This window comes from Fukomys damarensis, unplaced genomic scaffold, assembly GCF_012274545.1.
Source record: "Fukomys damarensis isolate Sample0158 unplaced genomic scaffold, DMR_v1.0_HiC HiC_scaffold_12, whole genome shotgun sequence".
Lineage (NCBI taxonomy): Eukaryota > Metazoa > Chordata > Mammalia > Rodentia > Bathyergidae > Fukomys > Fukomys damarensis.
The window spans coordinates 8,776,970-8,799,297 of NW_022900924.1; the positions used below are offsets into that span (position 1 = coordinate 8,776,970).

The window sequence follows — 22,328 nt, forward strand, 5'->3', positions numbered from 1 at the left end:
AAAAAAAAAAAAAAAAAAAGAGAGACAGGGAGTGAAGATCAGGACTGCGTGGAAAAATGGCTACAGGTTCCTGAACTCCTAAGGCCATGTTCCTCCCAGAGCGATTGCTGGATTGCTTGCATTGGGATTTCCTGGGATGATGGCTAAATATGTAGATCCTTGATCTTCGGAAACTGACTCTCAGGGATGGGCTCCTGCATTTTTAACTAACTCCCCCAGTTCGTCTCCATCTCATAACTGCTTTTATTGAGCCCTGTCTCCAGCCAGGGGGTGTAGGGGAAATAGAGTCCCAGCCTATGGGCAGCTCTGATCTAGAACAGTTAGGTCCTTTCCCTCACCTTCTCACACAGCCTTAGAGAGTACAGGCCTCTTTCTCTGCGGGACGCCCTTATCCTGGGTCCTTTGATATTTGGCCCTGATTTGGCATCACAGAGATGATACTCAGGTCTTCCGAGAGCATCAATCACATCAGGGGCAGGTGATGTCATCCTGTCCCCTTACTGGTGACATTGATCTTCGGTGCTGATCAAGTTGGTGTCTGACAGATTTCTCCACCCTACATTATGACTTTAACCTCATTTGTGTTTCATAAGTACTCTGTGGGGAACTAGTCAGAGAAAATGCCAGTATCTGGTTCTCTGGGGGACTGCTACCCATCAGCTTTAGCCATTGACTCTTTCTGTCTAAGTCAACTACCACTACGATGGTAACAAATGGTATATAAAAATTTCTGGGGCTGGGAATGTAGTTCAGTGGCAGAGCACTTGTCTAGCAAGTGTGAGGCCCTGAATTTAATCCCTAGACCACACTACTGCTGAAAAGAAGGTGGGTCCCTGCCTGTAATTCCAGCACTTGGGAGGCTGACACAGGAGGATCTGAATTTAAGGGCAGCCTGGGCTACATGGTGAGACCTTGTCTAAAAAAACCAATCAATCAATCAATCAATCAATCAATCTCTGCAATTCCTTTTACATTTATTACTTAACAGTATGGTAAGAAAGAGTTTTCCCTCCCCCCCCATTTATTGATTCATTTAATCACTATGGAGTTACAGCTTCCTATTTTATGCAGTGAGGCCTAAACCATTAGGATTTTGATTCTCAGACTGCCCCTAGTCTGGACAGGGCCTCCTGTTGTCTTTCTGCCATGTCTCTATCATAACTCCTGGCTTCTCTCTCTTCTTGCACATGTCATATTATCTATGTCTTTTTGTGTATATTTATTTAAAAACATGAGTCAATACCGATACTTTAAATTCTTAGGGTTCTTTCTAACCTCAATTTCCATGTTTGCAATTTCTGTCCATAATGAGAAATCTGGGTCTCGTTATCGGAAATATGGTTACTTATTTGCTCAATGTAACCAAAGTTGCAGATGCACAGGGTGCCTACTCCCCCTCTCCCTCCATCCCCACCCCTTCACTTCCTCAGCCTTTGAGCCAGCTGAAGAGAGCATGGCATTGTGGTACATGCCCATAATCCCTAGGAGGCTGAGGCAGGAGGATCCAAAGTTTCAGCTCATCCTGGGCAATTAACAACTTAGTGAGACCCCGTTTCAAAACAAAACTTAAAGAGGGTCTGTATGTGTGTGTGCCGGGGATATAGCTCAGGGCAAAAGCTTTGGGTTCAATCCCCAGTATGAGAGAGAGAAAAAGAGAGAGAGAGAGAGAGGTTACTGCTCCTCCCTGCTGCCTTCCCTTAGGCTGGCCAGAGGAGGACTCTCCTTCCCGTGTCCCACAAGAGCCAGAGTCCTGAGGTACTAGATGGTTTCCTGTTGCTTTCCTGGCTCCTACTAAGCTAGGGGCTGGGACAAAGGGAGACTAATTTCCTCTTTTGAGATAACTGGTTCTGCCAGGCCATTTAGGCCACCCGGGGCCCTCTTGGGTCAGTGTGGACACCCCACAGCTGCTGCCATAACTCTTACCTGTAACCCACTCTGAGTATGATGCTCGGGCACCTAGAACTGCATCACCACCGACGTACCCAGGAGGGACCCCTGCTCCCCACGTCAGGCCGCACACCGGTGTGTGGGTACAAAGGGCCCCCTCCCCTGCCTCAGCGTGGGACAACCGCTGTGGCACAGTGAACACTGCTAGTATGGCTGGAACGGTTTATCTCTTAAAGGCATTCAGTTGAAGAATTTGTCCCAGGATATTTGTATTCAAACCAAAATCTGAAACATCTATGTTCAGTTAGCAGGAAATTGTTCTCATATATATGCAGCAAGGTGGAATTGAAAGCATTGTTTCCAAATAGACCAAGCCACACACACCTGGCCAAATATGAATCAGCGTATCACAAGGGTTCCTTCTCATGGTCTTGCACTTTGCTTTACGTTTGTTCCAACAGGACTCGATGTTCTGGGTGCACACGACAAGAGGGGACAAGGAATGGTATCGCGATCACTAGGGATCACCTGAGCGTGTCGGACACAGAAATTATGACCTGCAATTCCTCAGTCAAAGTGAATGGTAGAACGGGGCCGAATGATGCACTGCGAAATAGACCACAGAGCTGGGCAGGACCGTCACCCACAATTCCCAGCTCACCGGGGACAAGTCATTCCCTCGTTCCCACTCTCGAGTTCTGGTGTGATCAGGGTGAGTCCAGGCTTTGCCTGAAACCGCATCCTTGCAGAATTTCTTCCCTTTATCCTTCTTGCTTTTTTCACTTTGCACAGGTTCCGCCCGCAAAAAATTCCCTTGTGCTGGAATCCCTGCCTCGGGCGCTGTCTGCCCTGCGAACCCAGCCTACAACACCTGTCCCTGCAGAGCATCTCTCTTGTTCAGAGCCGGCCTTGCCTGTGCCGCTGAGCGTCAGACAGGGCTGGGCCAAGTCTTTCCCGGGTTCTGATCAAAGCCACCTCTGTCCAGAGCGCGTAGAGCTCTCCAGAGCCTTGGAGGCAAGGTTAGGACTTTTGGAGATCAGACAGATGCGTTAGAGAACAGCAGGAAGAAAAAGCAAATGCCCTGGCTCCTCACCTCACAGTGAAGGTGTTTTCAGTATAGTCTACTTTTCTGAACGAATTTATCTCAATTTCTCCATCTCTCTGTTTGAACCCCTAGCTAAACTCATACTCAAGAATTAAGAACCTGTTATTTGTTTTGTAAATAAGCATTTTCATGGATTTCTTCTCTCCCTCCCTCCCTCTCTCCCTCCCCCCCCTCTCTGGGGAATCAAACCCTCAAACATACTAGAAATGTGCTCTACTGAGCTCCAACTCCAGCCCTTCCAGGCCTATTTTATTTACCAGCCTTTTGCACGTGTGTATCCCATCACAGGTATGAACCATCGTCTCCTTAGTAACAGCCACCTTTCAGTGAGAATCTACTGTGTGCCCAACACTGATCCAGATGTTGTACATGGATTATTCAGTAAAGAGTGAAGCTGAATGGGGTAGGTAATTAAATACCCACTGCGCGTCTGCATGCGTGTGTGTGTGTGTGTGTGTGTGTGTGTGTGTGTGTGTGTGTGTGTGTGTGTGTGTGTGTGTGTGTGTATGTGTGTGCGCGCGCGTGTGTGTTCTGGGCATCTTTAATCCTCATTTCCGTATCCGTGTCTGTCTGTGGCAATGGGACTGTTAGTTGATCAGAGCTATATACCTACCGAGTCAGGGATAGGAGAGGTAACATTTTAACCCAGTTCTGTTTTCACTAGTACCCTATCCATCCTTTCCCTATTTGGATGGTTTCACAGTTGCAAACACTTCCTTAAACTCTTTTACAGCTGAAATGTTTTGGTTTCTTTAAAAATATACTTTGTTTAGGATACTCCCTTAAGTAGAATAGGAGTCAGAAAGCGTGCTTATCTTAGGACTTTCCTAACCTCTCCTTGTGACAGCTGGTCTCCATTGTGGAGCTGATTGCTTGAGAGCTGTCTCAGAAAGGAGAAGCACACATCTGGGTGTGTGAAGGTGAGAGGAGAGAATACGGCCTCCCTCGGGGACCTCCTGGTCCCCCCGTTCCCCAGCTCTGCTTCCTGGGGCCTTGAGGGAGCAGCTCTCCTCTTCCAGGTCCTTCTGCCATGATGTTTCTGCCTTGGAGCCAGCGGACTATGGACTGAAACTTCTAAAACTATGAGCCAGATAGAAATGAATAAATCTTTTCTCTTTTCAATTGCGTGTGAAGTGTTCTCTCCCAACAACGAAGATATGGCTAACACCCCCCACCAACCGTTCTCATTTATATGTCTTCCAAGACCTCTCTAAAAAACCATGTAGTGGCCAGGCATGGTGGCGCACGCCTGTAATCCCAGCACTCGGGAGGATGAGGCAAGAGGATCGCTGTGAGTGAGACCCTGTCTCAAAACAACAACAACAACAAAAAAGAAACCATGAAGAGTCTCATGACCTAAGGTCCAAGAACTGAAAATAAGTTTAAAAGATTGTGGTGACGTCTCTGAAATTTTATTCTGTTTTCCAAGAAGTATGCTTATATATTTTTAATCAAAAATATTAAAATGAGGAGCATGTTCACCAAATCAAGGCCAAACTATTACTCGTGCAAAAAAAAAAAAAAATGTGCAGCAACATATCCCAAGGGACAATTTATTCCTGTCTTTAAATGTCAAGGATTTGCTTTAATAATCTATAGCTTGAAGTCTTTTTGTTCTTTCCCTTTTTATTTCATTACTGTGTTTCGTCACCACGTGGTACCTGAGTGCACTGTCAGGGTCGCACACTTTAGGGGTACACACGTCCCAAGCACGTGATGATCCTTCCTGGTTCTCATGACCCCACTTCACCTGCCCCCTCGAAGCTACATCAGCCGTCTGTGACCTTCCGAGCCCTTTCTCTGTGTAAGCAAATGAGGGACTAAATCCAAGCAACATGCTACTTTTTTCTCTCTCCTTTCCCTCGTCCCTCCCTCCTTCCTCTGTTCCTTCCTTCCCTCTCCTCCATCTTTCTCTCCATCTCTCCAGGTACAGCCCCACTGTGCCCCATCCCCAGACATTCTCATCCTTACCACTTCCCCACGCGCCGTGATCCCTGCAATTTTTTTTTTTTTTTTTTTTTTTTTTGTACCGGGGATTGAACTTGGGTCCTTGGGTTTGCAAGGCGGGCTACCGAACGGCTGAGCTAAATCCCCGGCTCCCCCGCAATTCTTTGCTGGGGGCTTTCTCTGGTGAATTGTGCAGGCCAAAAGTGCCAAGGAACTTTTGACTTCCCAGGAGCAACCTTTAGCAAACAATAATCCCCTCATCCTCTGAGCGCGACAGCTGGGAGTGCGCGCCGCAGGATCTCAGACTAAGCCACTTGCCCGAAAGCAAGTGAGTCAGGCTCAGGTTTTCAATAAGACAATTTAGAAATCATTCTGCATTAGTTCGGGCAGAGCTGCTGTACTAATATTTTGCAATGCTGGGGATGGGACCCAGGACTTCCTGCCTACGAGGCAAGCGCTCTACCACTGAGCCCCAGCCCCAGCCCCAGCCCCTTAGTACATCTTTTTAACAGCTGCCTAGTCCTCCTTACTGTGGGGAAATCACTATTTATCTACCTTCTGCTGTTTAATACTTAGGCTGTTTTCAATTTCTTGTTTTTGGGACCTACGCCACAAGAAACAGCTTTTCCTGTAATTGTTGTGCCCTCTATTTGGCTGTTATTTATAGCAGTTCATTAGGAAAATGAGTTGCTTAATCTCCATCCAAAGGATGGTGATTATTACTATCACAGTGACAAAAGAATGCCCAATGAAATTAACAATGCCAAGAAGCGGCTGATGCTGGCACAAATAAATCCCACTGCAAATAATCGTGCTTACAGGACTGGGCAATTAGAGATTTGCCATTTGGAGAGAAATGACTTGCGATCGTAGGCTGGTGTTCCTTTGGAGGGAAGAACAGAGATAGGTTGGGTTTGTGAGCCAATCTGATGAGTTTTTCAAGGCGGGTGTCAAAGTCCAACACGTGGGCAGCTACGCTAAGCACATGCCCTGCCACCAAGCTGTGCTCCCAGCCCTGGGGCAGTTAACCTTTAAGCCGAGCTAAAACACAAGCAGGGCGCCATCGAGGGGGCTCTGGGGAAGCACACAGTGCCCTCTACTGGAAATAAAAAGCGATAGCCCCAGTGCCAACCTATATTTTGCTTATTTTCATGAGAACATCTTTGCAATGAGAGGCGATTATGACGAAGGCGGTGTGCTTAGTAACATCCCCTAGATTTCCTAAAACAAAAATGCCATTACAATGGTAAAACACGAGGCTTTTTATGTCTCTTGCTTGAATTAAAGTCCATTTGCTTTTTGTAGTTATTTTGTTTTCGTGCCAGAGATCAAACCCAGGACCTGGCACATGCTGGGCAAGCACTTTACCGCTGAGCTATGTCTCCAGCCGAGTCCGGTCTTTCCCGATGCAAACTTCATAGGCAGAAAGTAAAATCATTTGTCATCCTGAATGTGACTCCTCTCACCTGCCTTAAAGAGAGTAGAAACTCGCTAAGCACAAACAGCCCAACAGTCTCCAAAGAACTAGGAGCCAGTGGACACGAATGGCTCACCAAGACCTTCTTACTATCCATGCTCACCAGCCTTTTATCGTATTTATTCAGCATCACCAGTGCTTTAGCATCAGATAGATCAGAGAGATCTGCAAAAATTGTCCCAATGTCTCCCCATGCTTTGCCTGTGCTGCTTTGCAGGGTGACTCTGCAGCTCTTCCTATCAAGTCTAGTTCAGGGCTGAGGATGCAGCTTAGTGGTACAGTGCTTGCCTAGTATGTGCAAAGACCCAAGTTCCTTCACTACACACACACACACTGTCTTAGATACCTGCCCAGGTGCCCGTGTTCATGACCAGGTGTGAAGACAAGAGGACTGTGGAACACAGCAAAATCAAGCGCGGTCTTGCTACTGACCAGCTCCCAGGTAAGCCACCAGTTGACTGAAGACTTGTGAGCAAGCCCCACTCACACTGGCAGAACCATCAACAAATCATGGACTTTTGTTCTTTTATTTTGTACTAGGGACCAACTCAGGACCTTGCGCTTGAGAAGCAGACGTGTTTGTTTTTGACACAGTCTCAGCACGTTGCTCAAACTGACCTCAAACCTATGACCCTCTCACCTCAGCCTCCCAAGGATCTGGAATTATGGGCCTGAGCATGGCTAATGGGCTAACTGTTGTTTTCAAGCCATGCATGTTGGGGTGGTTTGTTACAAAGTAAATGCTAACCCTCCGCTTAATAAGTATCTGACTTTCAGCAAGCCACTTTACCAGCTCTGAGCTTCCGTTTTCTCATCCATCAAATGAGAATAATAGGGTTGCCAATGGAGCAAATGAGGGAGTAGTATGAGAACTAAGCACAGTACCCAGCACTTGGTAAGCACTCGACTGTCGTTATTATCAGCATCATCACTACTGATGTTGTTATTATTGGTGTTCTTATTACCAAGAACCACGTGATTACCTACTTCGGGAGGACGAAAAGAAAGACAGGAAGAAGAGGGACATGGGCAGAGGAATGAACTCCATATTGCTAATACAATTTGCATCTATACCCAAACCTTAGACGTCTTTTACATCATTGCTACAGTCTGGATGTGATTGGAGTGTGTCCCTCCGAGGTTTCGTGTGCTGACATTTCATTCCCTCTGAGGTGTTGATGCAGTAGGGGCTTGGAGGCTGCTTTTGTAAAGCACTGGCTTCACTTGGGCCCAAAGAAGTCCTATAGGCGCCTAAAAGTAGAGAAGTTTGGCGTCTCTGCCTTAATTTTGCAGCTGTCTCATTTCTACCTTAAACTGCAGATCGGACTCCTGCTTAGTTCTGCTCATAGACACATGTTAATCGTTCCAGGAATGTTCATCTAAGGCCGATAATCCTCCCTCTTCCAAGCTGAAGACACCAAGGTATTTGGAAATCACAGACAGTTTCAAGATTCCAGGAATAGTGAGCCCTGTAATGAGACTGCCCCCCACCCAAGTGGAAGCAATGACCCCCGAACAGGACCGAGGAGAGCCTCCCAAGGCAGGATAGAAGAAATTAAAACAGGCAGAAGGAAGACAAGGAATTATATAAACTTTAAAACTGTACTTTTAAGTAAACCATGGCTTCAAGATATAATCAAAGTCACCCAAGGCTACAATGCCCTGGAACTTTTTTCTTGCAGGTTCCTCACTCCCAAATTCCAAGAGTCTCAAAGATACAAGTTCATAAATTCAGCCTGTGCTCTCCTTCCCTACTATTAATCCATACATTCCAAGACTCTCACTCTCCAAGAACAGCACTGTGAATTGGGTACCGTTTCTCCAAACTTCAAACACATACAGTTTGGGTCCTAGTTGATAAAACCAGTTTTTGCTGTAATCCACCAGTGGGCAAAGTGACCTTAAGGAAACGGGGTAGATTATAAAGAACTCAAAAAACAAATATCCCAGGTCATCTGTCTTGAGAAGCCCATACATACCCCAACCCCAGGTTTAATGTGCCTAACCCCGAGCGCACACACTTTTTCCTAAGCACGTAGTTCTTTGATTCTGCAAAATGAATCTACTTACACCTCTCACTGACAAGTTCTGCTATCCTTCTCCATGGTGAGTCAAGAAAACTACTCCGGTCCCCATCTACTCCTCGGGAGGACCTGCTCAGTCCCCTCCCCCTAAGCAGGTACAGTGATCTCATGATGGGAACCACCTGCCCCCTGATAATGACTTCTCTGGAGCAGGATCTTGGAGAAGCAGATCACAGTTTGATCAAGACTACTTGACCATGCATACCTTTTGCCCCCTGCCCTAAGAGTTCTCTTCTTAACCCTGAAGCTCCTTTTGTTACCACAGAAGACGGGGCTGAAGATGCTTGGTTCTCTTTGTGATTCTAGTTTGGCTAAATTGAATCGTTCCTTTCCTGCTTTTTCGCTATCATGTTTTTCCATTTGATTTTTGAGGGAAGTGGCGGACCTGGCATCCTGGGACCTCCCTGAGGTGAGTTCCTCCTGACCTTGGGCTCCAGTAACATTAAAAGGGGAGAAATGTAGTGCCACAATGGTGTTTAGAGGTAGGACCTTCGGTGGGGGGTTAGGAGTAAGTAAGGCCACCAGGCTGGAGCCTCTGTGATTGAACCCTGGTGGTTTTGTTAGAAGAGGGATAGAGGACACCCACAATGGTCCCATCTCTTGCCACATGAAACCCAGTGCCGCCTCGGGACTTTGATACAAGAAGGGCATCTCCAGGGCAGCTATACCACACCTAGTCATATTCCCAAAAGAATGAAAGTCTACATACTGTTTAGTGATGCCAGGTATCTATGTTCATACTGTAGCGGTGCAATTTGAAATAACTAAGCTGTGTAAAACGCCTAGATGCTCACCAACAAGTGAATGGATAAAGAAATGTGCTACATTTACACAATGGAATATTACTCACCATAAAAAGAATGAAATTATGTCGTTTGCAGGAAAATGGATGGAACTAGAAACCATCATGTTAAGTGAAATTAGCTAGGCTCAGACAGTTAAATAGCGCACGATTTTTCTTATAGGAGAAACATAAATATGTAAACTAATAAATAAAGAACTAAAGGAGACAGGGCAGGAAACCAGGCGGTAAACTTCCGGAGATGGGGGAGGAGGAAAGGAAGAGGGAAGTAATGGGGTTGAAATTGATAAAGTTACGTTAAATGCATGTGCCAACATCCCAGAACAAACCCACTGTTACGCAACATTAGCATGGGCTAATACAATTTTTCTTCTTAAAGTAGAGGGGCATCACTAGATGCAGCCCCTTAACCCTGGACTAGGACTGTGAGCGAAATGAATCTCTTTTCTCTATAACTCACCCAGTCTGTGGGACTGTGTGCCTGGAGACGGAAGACAGACTAACATAGATATAAACAGACCATAAGAGACTTCTGGCTGTTGAGCTTTTAAAAATTACATAGAAAGATCTTATTCATCTGGTTTTACGAGGAATTGCAATTAGGTAAAGCTATTCTAAATGAATGGAAACTCTTAATTATGTAAAAATATCTTTACCTAAATGCTTCCTAAAAATGAACTTAGGGGAACCATTTTTATAACTAGATAAGAACAGTGTCTAATTAGGACATAATTATTTTTATGTAAATAGCTAGAGTTAAAGTGATGACAAGCCAGGGACTCTCTTGGGCAGCGAAATATTTCTTCTATGATTGTTAATAATTTTTTCTTTGCCCTCCTCAGAGATAAAAGAGCTATCAGGTGGAATAGTTAAAAGAATAGGTGTGGAGGGTCAAACATTTAAATCTCAACTATCCGACCTTGAGCCTGTTACCTCATTTCTTTAAAGTCCAGTTTTCTTGCCTGGAAAATGAAGATGAGACTGGGCCAGGGATTTAGCTCAGTGGCGCTGCGCCTGCTTTGTAAGCACAAGGTCCTGAGTTCAATCCCCAGTACAAAAAAAAAAAAAAAATGGAGATGAGACTATCTCTGTCTTCTAATGTTTTGTGAGTTTTATTTATTTATTTATATTTAAAAATTTCTTTTGGTACCGAGGATCAAACTCAGGACATTCCGCTTGCGAGCCAGGCAGCAGAACCACTGAGCTAAATCCCTGGATTGTTTTGTGAATTTGTAAATGGTCGTGTGTATAAAATATATAGCTCAATCCCTGTAGTATAAGAGAAGCTCAATAAACAGAGAGAAGGGCTACAGCATTTAATAGATGACTAGCTAAATGGGAAGTGTGAAATATGTATGTATTTTGTCTTCCTCCTGTTTCCTGGCAGGCAACCCTGAAAATCCCTGGAATCCTCATCCTGTCTGGCCCTAGGCAGCTTGAGGTTGTCACTGCTGAAAAGGCCTAGGCAGGATTAGAGGGTTGGAATTTTCAGACCCAACCTCTTGGAGAGAGACAAGAGGCTGAAGGTCAAGTCGATCACCAGTGACCAGTGATGTCATCAGTCATGTCTGTGTGATGAAGCCTCCATAGAAAACCACAAAAGGGTTTGCAGAGCTTCTGGATAGCCTAGCTCTTGGAGGTTCTGGGCAGTGGTTCCCCAAAGGAGCATAGAGGCCCCTCTCCCCTTCCTACGTGCCTTGCCCTGGGCAACTCTCCATCGGGCGTTCATCGATATCCTTTGTAATAAATCAGTAAATATAAGCAAAGTGTTCCCCTGGGGTCTGTGAACCACTCTGGGAAATTAACCGAACCCAAGCCAGTGGTCAGAAGCCGGTGGCGGCATCTGAAGTAGGGGAGGGGGGGCGCCCTCCAGGTGCGTGGTGTCAGAATCGAGGGGACCTAAAGCACAGGATGCCCAGCTGGGGTTCCCTGTTTATTTATGTTTTCTGAATCTTTGGAGGGAAACACAACGTTGGTGGGGGGTGGCAGGCAAGCCGGAGACCCTCCCAGCACACAGGTAAGGGGTAAAGGTCCTCCTCGCTGCTGTGTGTCCTTCATCTTATTCCCCGGAGTCCTCTCCTCCCTCCCTGGGCATGTGCATTCTGGGAATGGTGCTTCTCCCAGACTCCAGCAGAGAAGTCCCTTTCCTCTTTGCTGTTTTGGGACATAGTCTTTCTTTGCTCTGGTTACTCAGCTATTGTGAGCCATAAGCTATTGCTTATGAATTTGAAAGCTCCTCAAAATTTCTGGCCAGCTGATGAGATCTTCTTCCTTTCTGGCACCATGAGTGCTGCCTTCTGTTTATCTTTTATGTCATTTCCAGGAAAGCTGTAAGGAGAAATAGGAAATCTGGTTCTGCCACCTCGAACAAGGATTGATTTGGATGTTTTGCATATCTAGTTCCTTTCCCGCTTCTTAGATGGGAAGAAAATCCAGGTCACTATTGGAAAGCTCTTTCTTTTGGCATCTTTGGGGGGAAGAAAAGGCAATCGCTCTTCTGTGAGAACGCAGCTTCCAGCCTCTGGGGGACACTACCTTCGGCCGTGAACGGCTCATGAAGAATGGGCCGGTGGCCACGTCCACAGGCATTTCTGGAGTTGCACCAACAGTACAGCGGTTGGCACCAGCCGCTGCCAGCCTGGATTTATATGACTCTGTTAAGGTCCTCTGACTCGAGCTCCAGTGGTTCTGAGCCTACTTCAGATCCAGGAGAATATGTCAGATGCTTATTTTGCAGCCCTGGAAGCAGCAGTCATGAAGACGGGTGAGAGGAATTTAGGACTGTCAGCATCACGGTGTCCCTCCAGATGGCAGGAGGATCTTGGAGATTTGTCTGTGCGGTAAATCCACCCTCCCCTTCACAGAAGCACACGTTGTGTCCACTGCTCATTCCACGGACACTTGAACTTCTTACCAAAGCATCCAGTGGATCAGATGTCTATTTGTTTATGGCGTGTGTGGGGGGGGTGTTGATGTTGTTGTTGTTTGTTTGTTTTTTGAGACAGGGTCTTGCTATCTAGCCCAGGCTGGCCTCGAACTTGCAGAGATCCTCCTGTCTCAGCCTCTTGAGTACTGGGATTACAAGGGTGCACCAGCACACCCAGCTCCAGATACTTGGTAATTTACACTGTGTGTTCTTCCAAACCTTGTCTTGGGCACTTTACATGTATCCTCCCCAGCCTCCCCCAAAGGAGAGTAGCAGCGGACACAAGGTCATGGCAGCTGCTGGCCCTGCACTGCACTATGCCCCATTGAAGCTGCTGGGCTGAGAGCAATAGAACAGCGGTTTGCAGGTGCCGCGGAAGCATCAGTGTGGAGACAGCGCCTTTGAGGATGGGACAATGTCCTGCAGGACGTAGCACGCCCTTCAACCAGTGGCCATTATGTGGCTATGTTCCAGTACCGAGGATATATAGGTCTGGAAATCCAGGTTTTAAATTACGAGTGGCCTTTAGTGCCATCGCTGTCAGTGACTCCTTGGGGGGTTGTGTGCACCTCACTTCCTGCATCTTCTAAGATCTAGAGGTCTAGAGGTCCTGGCTCCTAGAGTTGGGGAGCCTCTGCCAGGGGAAGCATTCCATTCGACTTTAAGCAAGAGCTGCCATCCGGCAACTTTGGGCTCCTTTGATTAAGAAATAAGCAAACGAGAAAGGAAGTCACCATTCACCAGTCAGAAATTGATCTTCACCACCAGGAGCAGGTAGGGCCACTGTTATATAATCAGGGCACCCCGGTAATACACAGAACATTTGTCAGGAATGCCCTGCAGATGAGTACAACAACAACCTAAGGAAACACGGTGACGAGGGACTTAGATCCCCCAAGCATGGGGCCTTCGTTCTCCCCACCAGGTAAACTTATCTAATTCAGCGGAAGTGCCAGCCAAGGGTAAGGAAAATCTACAGCGGGTGGCGGAAGAGAGAGGAAATAGGCATCATTTATAGTCGTTAGACCAGCAACAATAGCGAGGCATGCTTTATCCCACAGCCTTCCTTGTATAAGCGTCTACAGGAAGAGACCAGCCAGAATCTTGGAGGAACTATGCTTGGGTTGGGTGAAAGCCTGCTGTAAAGCACACTGTTCCATAAGATGCAAGGGGTGGACTGTGGTAACTGGAGTGAAAGAAACAAGCGGGACATTTCATTCCAAGATCACGCTCCCTCCTTAGGGGCAGCTCATAGATAATGACTGGTTGGTGTGAGCGTAGAAAGTTCTAGTCCCTTGCTTCATTGAGAACAACTCTAAATGGCTATCCAGCTTCTGAACCACAACAGACTATTTTGTAGGATGAACTGCATGGAAAGAGGAAGAGGCCAGGACAATGCCCAGAACAGCTGAGCCTAAGGAAAGCTGCTGGTTCAGTTTTGATTACCGGTAGGGATGAGATCTACGAGAATCAGAAGCTCAGGCTATAGAGGGAGACCAGGGGAAACTTGTTAACTGTCCCGAATGCCCGGTCAAAAGTAAGCAACCACTGAGAGTTCTTGAGCAGGGCAGGTATTTGGAGGAACTTCATATCGATGTCATTGTAGTTCCTTCTTCTGTACGCTTCTGCTTTTCTTACTTGCTTACAGGTGTTGATGCCAGTAACCGCCTTCATGCCAATCTCTATTTCAGTTTGTTTCCAAGGATCCCCTTTGTCTGAGTCAGTGTTCCCACTGCTGAGCAAAACATCCAACACCCACAACTTGAAGGAGAAATTTAATTTGGCTCAGGGTCTCAGAGGATTCAGTTCATGGTCAGCTGGCTCCAAGGCAGGAGCATCATGGTGGAAGGGTAGGTGGAGCAAAAGCTGCTCAATTCATGGCAGCCAGGAAGCAGAGCAGGGAAACAGGACCAGAAATAGTCCCCAAGGTCACATCTCCGTGACCCACACAGACACACCCACAAGTGTGCTTTACTAATTCCCTAGGTAGCTCCCAAGAGGATCAAATTGACAATCCAAGCCGGGCGTGGTGGTGCACGCCTATAATCCCAGTATTCAGGAGGCTGAGGCAGGAGGATCGCTGTGAGTTCAAGACCAGCCTGGGCTACATAGTGAGTTCTAGGTCAGTCTCAACTATATACTGAGACCCTGTCTCAAAAAACCAAAAAAAACAAAAAACAAAAAAAGAATCAAGTTGACAATCCATCTTAATGCTCCCACCATCCTATACTAGGGGCCATGTTGCGCTTGCTCAACACTTAGCCCCAGCACCCAGCATGGGCCTGTGCTGTCACCGATGCTCAAGCAAAACTGGCTAAGTAAAGGAATAAAGTACCAAGAATCTATACGCTCCTCTCAAAATCTCCCTAAATTATCACCGTAGAATGCTTTAGCTCCAAACCATCTTACCCATAATGTAGATTAATATGTTTAAGTACCTCCCCTGCTCAGGAACCCTTAGTGGCTCCCCAATATCTATAGGCAAACCCTTTGGCCTGGCATTCAAAGTCTCTAGTAGGCTGGCCCTGGCTCACCTGTCCACCCACAGCCTCCACTTCTCATAAGTGTCATCCCTAGAGCTAGCCAAAGCCGGGTCAGTAGCCTTCCTCAAACTCTACTGCAGTTGTCTCTTTTCACACTGTTCCCTTCCTATGAAACGGTCCGCACCTTCCGTGAGCCCTGATGATTTACATTCTTAGTAGCAAGGCAGTAAAATGCAATGATCAGAGCCCAGGCCCTACAGTTAGGGGGACCGGGTTCATACTACAGCCCTGGAGCAAGTTATTTTACCTCTCTGTTCCTCTTTCTCTGTAAAACGAAGTTACTCTAAAACTTGCCTTATCGAGAAAAGGGGGAGATTAAAAGAGAGAATCTGGGTGAATTGTTTAGAGCAACACCTGCCTCACTGTAAACACTAAACGTGGGCTCTTCTCTTTCTTGGGGGCAATCCAATATAAATTTTTCTACTTGGGCCATATACTAAACATTCGATTCTCTTACTGTAGACACAATGATAGGTTAAATGAAAGGTGCATCGTACGCCATGAAACTTTATTTACAAACCTGGTCAGCAGGTCAGATTCAGTCCTCCTGTTATAGTTTCCCAATTGCTGCTCTAGGACCCAGCACAAATGAGAGTCTCCTCTGCCCCCCACCCACCCAATGACAGCAACAACAACAAAGCCACCCCGAGTCATACACGGTGAGCCTCATTCCTACCTCCTTCGTGTCTAGGTCGGAGGGACTGCAGGCTGTGCTCCTGGTGGCCAAGAGCACGGCGACCGCAGGCACACAAGCTCGGGATCTTATTCCCGAGTCCGCACGTTGACTAACTGGGAGGGCACCCGCTGAGCCTCAGTTTCCTCAACCGAAAAGTGCAGATCGCAGTGACCCAGTGCTGTGCTCCTCCTGGGTTGCTGTGATGTGTCGGAGTGAAACGTCCAGCCCATGCTAGGCCTGTTACTCTTACGATTCCGCTCGGCGCCCTTCTGGTTATCCTGCCGTTGCTGTCACCAGTCATTACGACACCTATAGGGGTGCTGTTCTCTTGCTATAGCTTAGCTCCTGATACCTGAAGCTGGGGTATAGCACGTCCAGTCCCCGAGGCCAGGAACACATGTACAACAACCTCCCTGCTTCCAAAGAGAACAGTTCTGAGACATTCCCCAGATACCAAAATCTGAGGACTTGGAGTCCCTTAAACAGAATGAGGCTGTATCACGTAGATCCTATGAAATTCTCCCATGTACTTCAAACCTTCTCCAGCTTACATGTAATACAACGTCAGTGCTTGTGAATAGCTCTTATACTGCATTGTTTAGGGAATAACAAGGAAAAAAGCCCGTTGTGTTTGATACAAATGCAGGGTTTTTGTTCCTCCCACAAATTTTTTTTTTTTTTAGAGACCCGGTCTCACTATGTAGTTGAGGCTGACCTGGAACTCACTGTGTAGCCCAGGCTGGTCTCGAACTCACAGAAACCCTCCTGCGTCAGCCTCCCAAGTGCTGGGATTACAGGCGTGCTCTACCACGCCTGGCCTCCCACAAGTATTTTTTAATCCAAGGATGCACAACCAAGAAATACAGAGGGTTGACTGCAGTTGACCAGCTGCCTGGCTGGACCTCCACAGCTGGGCATTTACTTACGACTGCGGGACCCCTCCAATCCCGAAGCCCACCAGGCCTCGGAGCACCAGGATCCAGCTATACACAGGAGCGAAAGCACTGAGGATGCCGTAGTAGAGAGTCCAGAGCACACTGATCTTCAGCCCCTGCAGAGGAGGACAACACGGAGTCACGAGGGCTTCTCAGCACCTCCGGAGAGCAGGGGCCCTGTACCACAGAGAGCTACCCAAAGGGGCAGGAGCTGGAGCTCTGGCAGAGGGCTGGCCTAGCATGTGTGAGGCCCTGGGTTTGAAGCCCAGGAAGGAAGGGAGAGGGATGGAGGGGAGGAAGGAGACCATGAAAGAACAGCTGGGTGGGAATCCCTGTAGTCCGGGAAGCAAGAATAAGAAAGCATCATTTCTGTACTGTAAACCCATTACTGAGATTGGCTCCTGCCACATAGATACTTAATTCTTCTCTTTGGGCTTAAGCAAATTGCAGAGGAAGTCTCTTCCTCGGGACTCAAGGAATCTTAAATCAGAGCCTAGCCGTAATTAACAGCGGAGAAAACAGGAGGAACGAAGCAGAGCAGGAGGAGAGGAGAGAGGGAGAGAAGAGGGTGTGGAGACCGGGCACTGAAGCTGAGCCTCATGGTACCACGCTGCCCCCCACCTCACCCCCCAGCGACAGGCAGTCCCGTTTGGTCACAACAGATGGCAGCTGCCTCTGCACTGGCCGGATGATGCCAGGCTTCCCAGCGGCCCAGAAAACATGCGAGTGCTGTCGTGGAGCTCTTGTGGGACTCCGCAGAAGTGCCTGGAGGGCTTTCTCCTTCATACAGCTGTTACTCTGCTTGCCACTGACCTGCCCTTTACAGATTGGTAGCTCCTGCCTGCCTCCCAGCCATGTGGGCTGCCAAAATAGATACACAGACATCATCCATTAGATAACGTCGTTCGTTAAGTGTGTACGGAGCACCTGCTATAAGCCAGACACTGATAGATATTACCTACTCATTCATTATTTATCCAGGATATGTGTATCGAACACTTACTGTGTGCTCTCGTTATCTACTCTAAGCCAGACACTGATAAATATTATTCATTTTCTCTATCTGCATGTATTGAGCACCTGTGCTGTGTGCCTGGCATTAGAGCTACTGTATATACTACTCATTATTTGTTCAAAATGCATATATTACGTGCCTGCTGTGTGCCTGGCTTTAGAGGCGCGGATACATACTATCCCTTCATCCCTTCACCCACACGCTATGTACATACTGAATACTTGCCGTTGGCTAGGCACTGGGCTGCAGCCGAGGACAGGACAGCCGCAGAGTGTCCGACTTCACAGAGTTTTCGTTTGCATTTCAAAAATCACTGTCACTGAGTCCTCACGAAAACCCCATGGGAAGAGATTGTTTGTATTTCTGCTTTACAAATGAGCGTAGCAAGGGCCAACGTAGTGGAGCGGCTTGCTCTAAATTAGCCAGTGGCACAGCCAAACCTGGAGCCAGGGCGTCCAGCCCTCACTGCTGTACTTCCGGTAAGCTGCTCGCCTCCCTCCAGGGCCTTCGAGGGCTCTTCGCTACCTCTGGCAAGAGCACAAAGGCACCATGCACACGGCAAGGACCCCTACTTGGCTCTAGCCAAGTGACCATGACACAGAATGGGACCCACTTGGGTTTTTTCAAGAAAAACCACACTGTTCATTTTTTTATGAAAAATACATCATTTTTTAAAATGTAGACAACTGCCTCAAAATCCCATAAAATATTGGAAGGGATAAATAAAACAGGTCTGGAGGGGCAGCTCAGCTGTAGAACATGTGCTTGGCTTGCTCGCAGCCCTGATTTTAACCCCTAGGGAGCAACGACGAAAACACGGGGGTGAGGAGCACATTTGGCCACGGCTGTCCAGTCTGCAGTGTGTACCCTGGAAAGCCTGGTGTTGTGGGAGCCAGCTGGGTCCCACGGTGCTCTCCATCCTCAATGACAAGGACAACATTCACGGGCCACGGAGACCCAAGCATCCGCCAAGAGGCGGAGTCTTACTGCCCGCCAGGTGCCTCATTTTTCTCATTAAAGATAACATGGATCTGGGCCGGGGATTCGGTTCACCGGTTCTACCGCCTGTCTTGCATGTGCAAGGTCCTGAGTTCGATCCCCAGTACCAAAGGGGGGAGAAAAGATAACATGGATCTAAGAGCTTTTTTCTTGTTTTGTTTTCTTGAGAGAGGGTCTTGTTATGTGGTCCAGGCATTAAACTTGCTATAGAGCCCAGGCTGACTTTGAATTTGAGGCTTTCCTCCTGTTTCAGCCTGGAATTGCAGTCATGCACCCTAATGCCCTACATTTGAATTAGCTAGCGAGCCGACCATAGCATATTCTGAAGTTTGTTTTTTTTCCTTCGAGCTCAAACAGTAAGTTATCATTTATCATGTTCTAACCATATATCAGCAAACACCTAAATATATTCCATACATTTTCTTATTGAATTCCCCCAACAACATTTTGTGCTCTTGTTATCTACTCTATTTTGCAGATGGGGAAACTGAGGCCCAGGGAGGTGAAGGGACTTGCCCTAGGTTATTACCTTGCTCAACAGGGGAGCCCTGGGATATGAACCAAGGTGTGTTCATCACCCTGACTTCAGGACCATGGTCGTCTCCCCCTATCCACGGCTGCCACACATTCCTAGGCTGTAGAAGCTTCTGTAGGAACCAGAAGGCCAGCCCCTGTGAGATTACGCAGCAAAGGCACACAGCGCACACCCTCTCGGAGCCTCCCAGCTGGGCCGGGGTGGATGGGGAGATTCTCTGGCTGCCAAGACTAGCCAGCTGCCGCTCCAGAGGAGCTCCTCGGAAGCTTTCTAATTACACCCTGGTCCTTGCTCCCCGAGGCTGCGGCAGGATTCCATGCTGAGCGGGAGGGGCCCTGCAGTCTGCGGTGCTCTCTCCTCTCCTTCTGGTCACCCCAGCTTCGCGTAGGGTGTGGAATTTTGCCAGGTGGTCAGGTGGGACACCTTATGGGGAGCCCCTCTCCAGCTTCTTCTGTTCGGGATGGAAAAATGGGATGGGTAAATGAGCAGCTGAATTCGGGGCCACGATCCAGCTAAGACTCGGAGCAGCCAAGATCAAGGAGAAGGACAAGGACTCTGAAGGCAGATGCACCTGTATTTCAATGTTCGCTCGCCATCAATGGGTGCAAGCATGACAAACAATAGAAATTAGGGGGCTGGAGAATGTCCAGGGGACAAAACTTGGCACCAACAGCATCATCTACGTTCTTCAAAGCTCACGGTCAGGCTCCACGATCAGAAGAGTCCACAGCGGCCTTGCAGCAAGGTCTTCTCACGGTCCTCCAGCACCGCTCCTCATTCTGTCTCCCAATTGCTATAGCAACCGAGGTTTTGCTACCTGAAAGTGACCACGCACCATGGAGAGAAGCTGGAGGGTGCACTTAGAAGAAGAGTTTGCCTTACCGTTTTCCTGCCGTACTGGTCCGAGATATTTCCCCAGAGTGTGGAGCTGGACATCATGCCTATGAAGACCACCTGTGGGTGGAAAGCTTCTGTTAGAAGCCAAGAAAACGAGGGCAGCAAATCAAACCTCAGGAACATCGCTGAGCCAATGTCTGCGAACCGGTCACAGTGCGAAGTATTCTAGGTGCTGCGTGCTGCGTGCTGCCTGGAGCCTCGCAGTCATCGCGTGGGGTGAGTGCTGTTGTTATCCCCATTTTCCAGATGAGGAAACTAAGACTCAGAAAAAGTAAAACCAAGAGGTACAGCCTGGACTGGACTTAGGCAGTCTGGCTCCAGAGCCAGGATTTTACCAGCTCCTCACTACAGCAAAGAAACATCTTGCCCTAGTGCTGAGAAAAGATCAAGGGCCAGGTGTGATGGTAAATGTCTATAATCTCAGCCCTTAGGAGGCCGAGGCAGGAGGACGCCAAGTTTGAGTCCCACCTAGGTAACTTAGCAAGACAATGTCTCAAAATATTTTAAAATAGTAATAATACTAAAATAAAGGGCCGGGGATCTAGCTCAGTGGTTCCACCACCTGCCTGGCAAGCAGAAGGACACGAGTTCGATCCCCGGTACCAAAAATAAATAAATAAAATAAAATAAAAAAGGTCTTGAGATGTAGCTCAGTGAAAAGGCCCTGGGTGCAATCAATTGTACTAGAGGAAAGAGGAAGGAAATCAGGGAGGGTAAAGAAAAGAACAAGCGTTACAAGTTTGGAAGGTGTGAAGATGGGCACTAGATGAGCTGTAAACCACGAGTAAGAGAAACCCCTGTTGAACACTTGCTTAGCATTCAGAAGGCCCCGGGTTCAGCCCCCAGCATGGGGTGGGTTGCAGGTAGCACAGGCACTCACAGGTTGCTCGCTGAGCCAGGCAAAGTTGTAAAAGTTACACTATTAATCCTCCGATTGAAGGAGTTGATGCCGTTTGCGTGATCACCTCCATTTGATGGATGGGAACCCTAGACTCACACAGGCCAAGGACCTGCCTAGTGTCCCCAAGAGGAGAGGGTAGTGATAACTCTTAAAGTCAGGCAGACTGACCGGGTCCTGAACCTGGGCTGTACCCTCACGAAGGGCTAAAAGCTCGCTGCACGCATTTTACCTAGACTTCATGCAGCCCCACAAGGTGGCGCTGTTATCACCCCAGTTTTCCCGGTAGGGCACGTGAGACCCAGAGACCGGAAGGCCTCCTCTCAGCTCTGCCCCTTCCCAGGAGCGCCGCTCCTGGCCAGTCCTAGGGCAGGAGGCCAGCCCCGCGCGTAGAGGAGTCTTTTCTTTCACCTCAATGGGGATGGGTTCCAGGACTCCCTGCAGACCCCAGATCAGTGGATGCTGAAGTTCTTAGGTAAAACAGCTTTGTGTTTGCCTATAACATGCACACATCTTTTTGTGTATTTTAAAGCATCCCTAGATGACTCTCAATCCCTGGTACGGTGTCAGTGTTATGTAAATAGTCGTTATACTGCCTTGTTTAGAGAATAATGACAAGGAGAAAATGCCTAAGTTCAGGACAGGTTTTTGTTTTTGTTTCTGAATATGCTCCATCTATGGTTGATTGATTCCATGAATTCAGATCCTGCTGATAAGTAAGGCCAACTTGGGACTGGAGTGGAGGGTAAGGTACAGCTCTTGCGTAGCATGTGTAAAGCCACAGGTTTCCTCCCCAGCACAGCAAAAACAAAATAAAAAAGGAAGGCCAGCTGGGCTCAGCGGCATTCCAAAGAAGTGACAGACCTGGGTCATCTTAAAAGAATGAATTCCCAAGTCCCCAGCTTCCTCAGGGACTCTTTCCCGGGGCCAAATGAGGGGCCCGACCGGTTTCCTGCCACTGTTTCTCTTCCACCACCACTCCCCACTGCTGCCTTTGCTAGTCTCTTTGCTCGCGCCTCAAAATGCTTTGCTTTGCTGTGTAAAAGCTTTAGGACGCCGCAAGAAGGAACACAAGTCCTTTTGCAAGTCATCTGGTCTCCAGTACTACTATTATCATCATCGTTATTTTGTTTGTGAACTCAGGACCTCATGCACGGTGGTAGGCCAGCACCGTACCACCAAGCTATGTCCCTACTTTTTTAAAGAGGGGAGAGGTTTATTTGGGCTCACAGTTTTGTTTTGTTTTTTGTACCGGGGATCGAACTCAGGACCTTACACTTGCAAAGCAGGCAGCAGAACCACTGAGCTAAATCCCTGGCTCACAGTTGTAGAGGATTTAGTCCATGGTTGGCCGGCTCGAGGGAAACGGCCTGCCAGATGGGCATGGTGGGGGAAAGCTGACTAACCTGTGGGAGCCAAGAAGAATAGAAAGAAGGGACAATCTGGGGACCTTTCTGCCTCATGCGCCCAGCATCTGCCTCTTCCAACTAGGTCCCACCTTCTTTTTTAAAAAATATTATTGTGCCAGGGATTTAGCTCAGTGGTTCTGTCACCTGCCTTCTAAGCGCAAGGACCCGAGTTCAATCAATGGTATATATATAT

General features: G+C 47.8%; 1 protein-coding gene across 1 annotated transcript in view; it reads right to left on the reverse strand.

The window, feature by feature from the left end:
* Positions 1-22,328, reverse strand: part of Svop (SV2 related protein) — a 77,102-nt gene that overhangs the window by 29,706 nt on the left and 25,068 nt on the right. The window contains exons 5-6 of the mRNA XM_010604009.1: positions 19,814-19,885; positions 16,374-16,498 (exon numbers count right to left, since the gene is read on the reverse strand). Of these exons, the coding sequence (XP_010602311.1) occupies positions 16,374-16,498; positions 19,814-19,885 (197 nt within the window). The remainder of the gene's footprint in view (positions 1-16,373; positions 16,499-19,813; positions 19,886-22,328) is intronic.